Source organism: Phocoena sinus, chromosome 13 (assembly GCF_008692025.1).
Source record: "Phocoena sinus isolate mPhoSin1 chromosome 13, mPhoSin1.pri, whole genome shotgun sequence".
NCBI classification, from domain to species: Eukaryota; Metazoa; Chordata; class Mammalia; order Artiodactyla; family Phocoenidae; genus Phocoena; species Phocoena sinus.
In genome coordinates, this window is record NC_045775.1 from 59999526 (window position 1) to 60010640 (window position 11115).

The window sequence follows — 11115 nt, forward strand, 5'->3', positions numbered from 1 at the left end:
AGTTCAGAATCCGTGGATTCAAACCACCATGGATGGCGTAGCACTGTAGTATTAGTAAATTATTTACTAATAATCCAAAATTATTTTGGAAATAATCTGTATAGAAGTGGGCCTGCACAATTCAAACCTGTGTTGTTGGAGCAAAACCGTACTTGGTATGTAAACGTATGTGAAAAAGTCAGAGTTTGTCAAAGTTATGGCAAGAACTTTGAAAATTCCAGTTAATGTTTCAGAAGAAACCCACTCAGGCTTGCAGCTTCTTTATCTCTGTTCAGTGGTAAAAGATACAGAAAATGGGCATCATTGCCAATGTTTCATATTTAATAAGATTCTTGTATTTTAATGCATTAAAAACCTCAGGGACTTCTAGTGGATGAGTATCCGCCTGCTAATGCAGGGGATGGGGGTTTGATCCCTGGTCCAGGAAGATCTCACATGCTGTAGAGCTAAGCCCGTGCGCCACAACTGCTGAAGCCCGAGCGTCTAAGAGCCTGTGCTCTGCAACGAGAGAAGCCACCATAATGAGAAGCCCGTGCACCGCAACAAAGAATGGCCCCCGCTCACTGCAACTAGAGAAAGCCTGCACGCAACTACGAAGACCCAGCATGGCCAAAAAACAGAAAAAACAAAAAACAACACCCGTGAACAAATCAGTCACAACCAGGAACAGGTCATGATAGAAAAAAATCAGAATAAGAGCAATGTTCAGAACAGCTGAGAAAGCATTTTTGACTATTACAGAAGTTTATTTAACAAAACAGTTCAGTGAGAAAATGTACACGACCCAGTTTTCACCGTAGTGAAATGTGGAGAGGGGACATGTGGAAGCAGTTGATTTCTTTGGTGAAGACAGCCATCGTTCATACTCGTTCCAAAGCTTCTAACATGATGATACTATTGCCTCGTATTACCTAAGAAAGATAAAATGAATTTGAAAAGAACACAGTTCATTTAACAGACATATCAATGATGATTAAAGTGATTTGATTTCATCAAATCATTAATGGTTTTTCGGTTATTAAATGTCAGTTTGTGAGGCTTTTTTCCTGGTCACAGGAACACAAAATAATTCCAGTCTTTTAATAATGACATGAAGCCACTAAGCCCTTCATAATGAGATGCACATCTAGATTGAAGGCTAACAAGTACCTTTTTGAGACCAGTCTCCAATGACCCATTTCACTTAAACTGCAGGACTCAAATGAACATGCCCATCCCTGCCCCTAAGGGATCCATAAGTTAGTGGGAAAAATAGGTACAGTAGAATACATCAATCAGTTTAGGGGTATAAGATCATTGAGGGAACAAACCAGGATGAAAGTTGGAAAAAGTAGGATTTCTGAAGATGACGTTTTAGCTGGGTCTTGAAAATTGGGTACAATTTTGACAGGAAGATAGGAAATTCTAGACAGAACTGAGATGAAAAAGTGTAAGGGGATAAGGAAAAATCTAATCTGAATAAAGTAAACGGTTATGGAAGGAAGTGGTAAACAAAGACAGTTCGCACCTAATCTTAAAAGGCCTCAAACACCAATCTTAAAAGTGTTTGGAAAGCATCATGAAACCAACAATGAACCAGTGACAGTTTCAGAGCTGGGGGAATGTTTTGGCAAAAGCTTATATAAGAGAATGGGGGTGGGGGAGACTTAGAGGCAGGAAGAAAAGTTATAAAGAAAAGGCCCCAGGGGCACAGTGCCTGATATAGTAGCCATTCTATAAAAGATAAGCCAGGATACTCATGACAGCATAGGTGAAATGGCTGGTAATGGCTGGTAAAGAGGGATAGAAAAATAAGTCAAACTGGAAGGGGACTATGAAAATAAGGAGCGCCTGGTGGACTGTAGGCAATGCAATCACAGATCCGTTCAAGTAGAGCTGGATAGGTGAAAAGGACAGGAGTGGGATGAGGGATGTGGAACGATTTATCAGAAATAGAGGCATTCTGAGTAAGATCAAAGTGGAGCTCTGCTTGTAGGCAGGTGGTGTAAAAATAGCTGTAACTTGTTCTTTTCTCCTCTCATTCTACTTGCTTTATTTACTACATACACTATTATTTACTATCTTCCTCACTCCAGTGTCATTTCTATGAGGCAGGGACTTTGCTTGGTGCACCATCCCCAGTGCCTAAGCTGTGGCAGACACACAAAAGGTTCAGTAAGTACTGTTAAGTAAACAAATGAACCTCCACGTGATTACCGCAGCTGACAGACTGGAAAGGAACGTGACAGGTGGGCAAGTGTCCTGGAGCCTGGCAGAGACAAACAGCAATGAGTATGATGAGAAGGTGGCAAAGAATTAAAGAGCTGCATTAAAGAGAACAAGGCCCTGAAAATGACAATGGGGATTGAAGGAAACTACAGACTCTTACTCTTCTTACAAGTTAGGAAAAGAAGAAAGCTAAACAACATGATTACCTAGTTCTCAAGAGTTTTAAACTGCTGGCTTATGTGCAACAGATGATGAACACCACATCTCACTGACAAAAGCATGAAAAACAAGTAGGCTTCTTTCCTAGCTCCCTCCTAAATTTGTCCCTTTCTGACACTTTCCCTAGACGTGGAGGGTGGTGGAGAGAAGTTATTTCAGGTAACTAAGATTTTCAGATCTGTGGGCTTTTCCTTTTTGCCATCATTAAAAAACAAAACCACTACTTTCATCAACATTTTCTAAAACGGTATCACACACTTCTTTGCCTTCTCACATAGTACACAGTTAAGGTTTGTCGTGAACACCTCTGTTGTGCAGTGCTCTACCTCTTTCCCCACTGTGCTCGAGGCCCCATTCTCCAAATCAAACTGGAACCCCAATTCCATATTGCTCCTTTGTTGGGCTTCAATACTAAGTTTTGGCAAAGTGTTGCTCAGGCTTTTAAAGTCTCCTACAAGGGCACAACTGCCTAATAAAGAATACAAACATAATATGGAGCTACAGAAGCACAAAGCCTGATCACCTGAAATATGTAGCATCAAAAAAAGACACAATTTTTACTACATTCTTAGGGGAACCTTGGAGTGGAGCAGAATCTTTAGGAAATAAGACAGAGTTGATGCTACTGACTACTCTGGGGATGTCTCAAAAGATAAGAGGCTAGTCGAGACATTGTTATGTAATTATCCACCTGACAGATTCCCCAAACACATTACCCCACCCCCTTCAGAATACACACATTCTTAACACTATTCTTAATTTAATACTATTAAGTAATTTCAACGGCCTCAATGGGTCACTGATTGGACAAGGGAATAATGACGCCAACGTAACTGTCTCCTTAGCCAAACAACTTGTGAAAAAACAAAACTGTAACTGGTTTCCCCTCTTTTCCTTAGAAAAGCCATCCTTCCATTTTCTTTAGACTTTTTTTTAAAGACAATTGATATATTATCATTATTTCATTTTCAAAGTGAACTCAGCCACAAGAATTAGCACCTACTAATACAAGACTTTAATTTTTAGTCACACAACCCCCATCATAGGTGGAGGAGCAGACTGTCTAACACGGTAAGTAGGTGCTCATTATTTGAATGACTTGGGAGGACACTGCTTTTAACCAATTTCCGTGTAAAGAAAATTAAGCCCATCAAAATTTAGGGAGAAAATTATGAGAAAGATCCATGATCTAAGCTCAATTCCTTCTCTGATAAAAATTTTGAGAAGTGCCACACATTCTCTAAAAAGTTATCTTCCCAAGTTAAGAACTTTAGATGTCAATTCCTTCTTGAATCCTTTTTTAGCAAATTTGTTCAGATATGAACCAAAATCCTAATCTACCCTCTATTAGAATGAAGATTTCCTAATCTTTAAAAGGAATGGCTAGGGGGAAATCTTGGGGTATTTTAAAGCTGTTTTATAAGAAACTGCTGCTAATGATTTGCCCATACTTTTATTCATTTTTAACAGAAGCTCAAGGAGACTGTACCTGGAAAGAAGGCAGGTTTACATGAAACGTGTGGGGGTGGGCGGGGAGTCTCATAGCTAGAGATTCCAAGTTGTTTCTCTAACCCTGACTACTGATTTGCTTTTCAAAATGCAGTAATGGAAATACACTTGAAATAAGCAATAACACAAGCCTTGGAAAGGGTGATTAAAAAATTATACCCTTTTACTGCTCAAACTTTAAAAAGTGAGGCAAAATCATGGCTAATGATTAGGAACTCTTACCACCTCTTAGAGGTCTACATGCTCAATGATTTGCTAAAGCTAAGTTGTCTGTTTTGATTCACCTTGCCCAGGTAACTCAGACTTAACACTTACTGGGTATACTGTCCTGTGTTGGGCAGAGTGGAATTCAAAGTCTGGGTCTTGTTGACAAACATCAACAACTCTTCTTCAGTAGTCATACCACTATGGCCTACTGACTGCAGAAACATTTGCTCCTATGATTAAGAAGTCATCATCTGTTTTCCTCCTGTTTTCTTCCATGTGAATGGCTGTCATTGTATCCCTTGCAACTTTTACCTTGACTACTTTTTGAGTGTGATAAACCAGAAAATCTAGGTTAATTATATATACAATTAAATCCCAAAAGTGTGATCTGTGACCTGGCAGATCTGCATCAAATGGGCACTTGTTAGAAATGCAAAATCTCAGGTTCCATCCCATACCTATTGAATTAGGATCTGCGTTTTAACAAGATTTTCTGGGAATTCATGGCATGTTGAAGTCTGATAAGCAGTAATCCTCACTACATGTTAAAATTACACAATATCTTTTAACAAAAAAAGAGAGCAGCACCCTTAGAGATACAGTTTCAATTGCTCTGAGGTGGACTCTAGGCATAATTTTTGTTTGCTTGCTTTTAAAAAAACTCCTCAATGACTGATTGTAAATGCTCTCAATCACTGGTTAATCTTTGCCTTACATTAGAATCACCTGGGGAACTTTAAAAAAAATTTTTTTTATTGGAGTATAGTTGGTTTACAATGTTGTGTTAGTTTCTGCTGTACAGCAAAGTGAATCTGTTATACATATACATATATCCACTCTTTTTAGATTCTTTTCCCATAGAGGCCATTACAGGTATTGAGTTCCCTGTGCTATACAGTAGGTTCTCATTAGTTATCTATTTTACACACAGTGCTTTTTTTTATGTCAATCCCAATCTCCCAAATCACCCCTGCCTGCCGGCCCCCGTAATCATAAATTTGTTCTCTACATCTTTGTCTCTATTTCTGCTTTGCAAATAAGTTCATCTGTACCATTTCATCTGGGGAACTTTAAAAAACTCTAGGCTGCATCCCAGACTAATTTGATTCTAAAATACAACTAAGATTGAGAACTACTGTTCTAGTGAAAGAACAAGTATGTGTCTCTATTATAGAATAAAGCTCAAAAATGATTTCTAACAGCCATTTCAAGTCTAAGGACCTCAGTGGGTTCTGTGTAAGATTTGGATCTAACCTACAGGTAACTGGGATATTATCACAATTGAATAACTGTCATTAAATTAAACTAAAAGGGAGATGGAATGTCTAATCTTGCCTGAAATTTGCCTAACTTCAGTCTAACCCAAGAGTTTGATAGAAGGGACGTTAATGCTTATTCCAAAAGAAAAATGAAATCTTAAGAGAAATCTTGTGTCTTTACTTACCACCATTCCAATATTGTTCTGTTGCCCACTAGTTGCCATCTCCACACATTCATCTATCACAAGATTCATAAAGGGATCAAATCCCCTCAATATTCCTTGGACATGTCTGCCACCATTTAATTTCACTGTGTAAAGGGAAAAAGACATTTTAATAAAATTGACCATTAATTATCAACTAAACTATTCATTAAAAATTAGGTGAGATCGGGATTTCCCTGGTGGCATAGTGGTTAAGACTCTGCGCTCCCAATGTAGGGGGCCCAGGTTTGATCCGTGGTCAGGAAACCAGATCCCACGTGCATGCCACAACTAAGAGTTCACTTGCAGCAACTAAGGAGCCCGTCCGCCACAACTAAAGACCCAGAGCAACCAAATAAATTAAAAAAACTAGGTAAGATAAAACCCAGGTATTTGAGATGTATAATCTACTATCTTTACTATATGCCAAGCACTGGGCTAAACATTTTACATTTACTTCCACATTTAAACTTATAAGAATCCTATGAAGTAGAATTATCCTGACTTTTTATGAAGGAACTGAAGTATAGCATTTTTAAATAACTGGTTCAAGATTATACAGTTACTGTGGGGTACAGCTGGAATTCAAACTGAAGGCTGCTCACCCCTAAAGCCGTGGTCTTAACCCCTATATACTTCGAGTACTGTACAGGTTAGATTTTAGTCCTTGTCTGTCCTTTGTTTAAAGGAAAAAAGTTAAGTTTTCAAATATAAAATAGAAAATACTGTTAATTTTATCAAAGTGAGAGAGGGCTTATATGAAATAATGAAGAGTCTGAAGTACTGTGAAACTTCCTAAGTATCAGAAATTAAGTAAATAAAACTGTCTAGTTAGAATTTTGATAAACCTGCTTAATTAATGGATATGAATTAGAGGTTCTGTGTGCTTTGAATTTTTATAATGTTGCTCCTTCAAACATTATATACCACCAAGGTACATGTAAAAAGGAATTTAATATTAAAAATAAGGCCCAAAAATAAAAAACCAAAAAGACTTACATGATAACTTCTTGTCCATAAATCTGAAAAAGCAAAAGGGGTAAAGATTATGTAACTAATTAAAAAAATTTAAGCACAAGTAAGCACAAAAGTAGGTATAGTCAGGATATCTGTTAAAATATACATAATAGGAATAATGAAATTTAAAAGAGTAAAAACTGTACTGTGGTAAAGGATGAGAGAGTGATGGGCTACCTCAGTTAGTACTCATTCTAACCAAGCAATGTGATTTGGGAAGGGAAGATAAACAAAAATGGAATGGATTTACAATATATTAATGTACATTAAATTGCATCTTTATACTGATGTGAATTACAAACCATTCTTGTTGTTCAATACTGACCTAACTTTCAATGACAGGATTTTACAACCATAACAGAAAAACAAAGATTTGGTTATATTTTTAGTTATTTCCAAAACCAAACAAAGTTGTGAGGAAACCAGAAGGTAATCAAACTATACCCAATCCAATAGGTATTTTATTATATTTTATATTTGAGACAATACGTAGTGTTGTTTTATTTAATATTAAACATCAATCTTAAGTGTTCAGGATAGTCTTCAACACATAATTACGCTTTAGCAAAATAAATGCATATTTTGAAGTTTTAAATAATCTGAATTAAACAAGAAAAGTCCATCTCAGCAGGGTAGTATGAGAATATGAAGACATGTAGTCAAACCAGTTTTTACCTCTTCCAGTTATAGGCTAAAAAATATGAAATTTCATTTAATTTTAATATAAATCATGGGAGAATTCAAAGATAAATAAGAGAAAGGGGCTGACAGAAGGTGTAAGATAGGTTTTTACAAATAAAAAGATATAGTATGATATAGAAAATAATCTATTTTAATAGGATATGTTACATAAAACAAATATAACACACATGAGCTTATTTAATCCTATGATGGCTTTTATAAATTACATACACACAAATTAATAATAAGTATCAGCGTTTAACAGATGGGGAACTGAGGCTCAGAAAGGTTAAGTAAAATTTCCAAAGTCACAGCAGTGAAAAAGTTTGAGCAAAATCAAATGGTTCGGTTTGGCTAGAGAACACAGCACTCAAATGTTAGTGTGTGTAATATCTGGTGCCTGGATTTCTGATGGAGGAGCTTGAATGCTGGGTCAAGAAACCTGGACTTTGTTATGTATACAGCAATAAGTTATTGCAGCAGAACCAGCCAATGGCAAGACTATTGTGGCACGTGTAAGCCAAATCATTATGCTATACACCTTAAACTTACACAGTGCTGTATGTCAATTATATCTCAAAAAAACTGGAAGAGAAAAAAAAAAAAAGACTACTCTGGCATTGACTTTATTTTTTTTTTTTAATTAATTAATTATTTTTGGCTGTATTGGGTCTTTGTTGCTGTGAGCGGGCTCTCTCTCTAGTTGGGGTGAGTGGGGCCTACTCTTCGTTGCGGTGCAGGGGCTTCTCATTGCAGTGGCTTCTCTTGTTGTGGAGCACAAGCTCTAGGCACGTGGGCTTCAGCAGTTGTGGCACATAGGCTTAGTTGCCCCGGACATGTGGGATCTTCCCGGGCGAGGGCTCGAACCTGTGTCCTCTGCATTGGCAGGTGGATTCTTAACCACTGCGCCACCACGGAAGTTCCTGGCATTGACTTTTAAGAGCAGGACTAAGAATTTGGTTAGGCCAGGGTATCTCAACCTCAGCACACTGAAATCTGGGGCCCGATAATTCTGTTGTTGCATGATATCCAGTGCATTGTAGAAAGTTTTAGCAGCAACCCTGGCCTCTTCCTACTAGATGCTGATAGAACCAGACTCCCATCCCCTCAGTTAAGAACCACTGAGTTATGCTAAACCAGGAGGATGGTATAAAAGTGTAAAAGATGGTTATTTGTGAGAAATTAAAGGAAGAAAAAAATTAAGTCATTTTGGAGGCAGACCTGCCAGGATTTCACAATTCATGAAATCTAGAGATAAGAAGAGAAAGGTATTAAAACTAGTTTCATCCTCTTAAATTCTCAAATAATGTCTTAAGAATCAAAAAGGAAACCTTACAAATAGAGAATGGTCCTTCTGTTAAAAAATAATTACCATTTCACCAGTTCCTGATGAAGCCAGAGGACACATAAGATTTTACCAGCTCACCAATAAAAGGATAATTGGATAAGTATTTTCACAGCAATAATTTTTTTTCTTAACGTTAGGCTTATTTAATAATTGTCTTAAATTTATAACAGATCCAACTAAAATACACACGAGTTTTTGCACAAAAGATGGCTTCAATACAAATGTGCATTTAAGTGTAAAATCATTAAATATGAACTTTTCCTTAAGCCTGACTTCTTTATGGGGCTGATAATAAATGAACTGTACACATGGCAGACCAGATGGCTGGCTGCCTCACAAACTGATCCTTGGACCCATTTTCCATCCTTTGTGCTATCCAACTAAACAAAACAGAGAAGTTACTTAGGAAACATGGCCCACGCTAAGTTCAACCAAGAGTGTTTGAGGACGCTAAAACTTTAAAATGGGCCTTATCTAAAGTAGGAATATCCTACTTTGAGTTGACTTTACTGGGTTCAAACCCCACCCCTGCCCCCCAAACAACCTAGCCTTCTCTAATTAGAAAAAAATGAATATTCTCACACAGCTCTGTTAACAGAGCAAGATATTACACGACACTCAAGTTTAACCTAAGAACAAGAGAACAAGAAAAAGGAATGTGATTTCTAAGTTAAAGCTCAAAGAAACAACTACAAACACACTCTAAGATTAAGGCGGCTTTTGATTCCTCATATACTATCAAACACTTCCATTCCACCCATCTCCTTAGTTCCTTACAGAATTACTCTCCAGCCACCTTATCTACAACATGATGCTACTCAAGATGTTCAACAAAGGGTAGCACTCGAGATGTTCAAGTAACGAGCGAGAGCGTGCGGGAGACGGGGCCTGGAGCTCGGGCCTGGGATGCAACTCGGCGGGCGGAGGCGCCTTGCTGCCTCCGGTAACCTTGCCAACCGGGCCGAAATGCTACGTCTGACCGGGTCTTAGGCCCCGAAGCGCGGGACACCGGCCCGCATCTCGTCGGCCACGGACCAGAAGACGCACGCCAGGCGCACTCTCGGGAATGGCGGAGGACCTAAGGAACCCTAGGCACACAAATAAGCTGCCATTTGGGCACGGCCTTCACACATACTTACTTCTTCAACTCGGGAGGGTGAGCTTTGCTCATGATGTCTACTCGAGGAGCTCAAAGACGCCTCCAAACAGAACTCGTGTCGTCCCTCTCACTCCAGCAGTAGGCCCGGCGCTTTGCGTCTGACGTCACTCATCCCGTTAGCCAATTGATTGTCGGCCGCTTTCCCGTTTCACCTCGCGATACTTAGGGAAGGCCTGAGAGTGTCGATCAGTCCCAAGCTTCCGGTTGCGCCGCCAGCGACGGAGGGATGGGACCTTCGGGAGCCCCGTTCTTTCCCGTCTGTAAAATCGGGGTGCGCCTCTAGCTTCGGAAGGAACCTGGTTCATGCCGTGTCTTTGTGGGTTGCAACATGTATCTTATTCATATGTACCAAATGAAAATAAGCTCTAGAGGAGTGGGCCCCTAATATTTCTTTGCATGTGTGGGGATATGTCCATGTATTGCGCTGCCCTTTGTTGTGCTTTGCAGATCGAGCGTTTTTGTTTTTGTTTTAAACAGAAGGAAGGTTTGTGGCAACCCTGAGTCTAACAAATCTCTTGGTGCCATTTTTTCTTTTTCCAACAGCATTTGTTCACTTGGTGTCTCTGTGTCATTTTGGTAATTCTTACAGTATTTCAAACTTTTTCATCGCATTTATTATGGTGATCTGTGATCATACCAAATAATTCATGTGTGACTTGCTTTATTGAGACATTTGCTTCACTGTGGTGGTCTCCAACAGAACCTGCAGTATCTCAGAGGTTTGCCTATACTCCCACAGGAGAATGTCATGCTAAGTCTAGGGTTCTGGTAACAGCTCAGTTAGTGAGTGACCTCTGCACCATAAGAGGGTGATTGGGCCTCAATTTCCAAGACTTTGAATCTAGAGCCCAGAAGTGTATTCCCTATGGTCGGGCCTGCAATGCTTGTTAACAATGCCTCCAAAACCCCACTTAACGTACATTGTCTCTCTGTATAAAACGTGAGTGCAGCACACAAATGATCTCTAATACGAACACAAATGATCTCTAATACGAGGTATTGATTTTCAAGTCAAGAGTGTAGGTGTAAACAGTGGTCTCTGCCTATTTAAGTTATCCAAAATAAGTGCATCTACATTTACGAATCAGATACAATTGGGATTATAGAAGACTTAGGCCAAAATAGAAAAGCATTAGTGATTTTAAGTAGGGGATGGTTCTACAAGATTCAGTTCATTCCTCATGTTCAGGAATGACTCTATTTAAATACCAGTGATAGTAAAGACTTAAACTCATCATCTATTTTGTACTCTCTTGGTACTCAAAATCCCAGGCATTGCATTTTCTCTACAGGGGTCATAACTGC

At 38.8% G+C, this 11115-nt stretch overlaps 1 protein-coding gene across 2 annotated transcripts; it reads right to left on the reverse strand.

Moving 5' to 3' along the window:
• Positions 1-720: 720 nt before the first annotated feature.
• On the reverse strand, positions 721-9907 carry SNRPG (small nuclear ribonucleoprotein polypeptide G). Of its 2 annotated transcripts, XM_032653592.1 has the most exons (4): positions 9791-9907; positions 6605-6627; positions 5588-5712; positions 721-911 (listed from the first exon to the last, which is right to left on the reverse strand). In XM_032653592.1, exons 1-4 carry the CDS (start codon positions 9820-9822, stop codon positions 861-863), a joined length of 231 nt encoding a protein of 76 aa, XP_032509483.1. In that variant the 5' UTR covers positions 9823-9907; the 3' UTR covers positions 721-860. The 2 variants fall into 2 exon arrangements, with proteins under 2 accessions (XP_032509483.1, XP_032509484.1); XM_032653593.1 differs by lacking the exon at positions 6605-6627 and having other exon boundaries at positions 9791-9894.
• Positions 9908-11115: the final 1208 nt, after the last annotated feature.

Excerpts from the sequence above, each read along its gene's own strand:
- SNRPG (XM_032653592.1), bottom strand. The coding sequence starts at position 9,822 with ATGAGCAAAGCTCACCCTCCCGAGTTGAAGAA. Across the intron at positions 6,628-9,790 it reads CACCCTCCCGAGTTGAAGAA|ATTTATGGACAAGAAGTTAT; the intron begins GTAAGTATGTGT and ends TTGCTTTTTCAG. Across the intron at positions 912-5,587 it reads AGAACAATATTGGAATGGTG|GTAATACGAGGCAATAGTAT; the intron begins GTAAGTAAAGAC and ends TATCTTTCTTAG.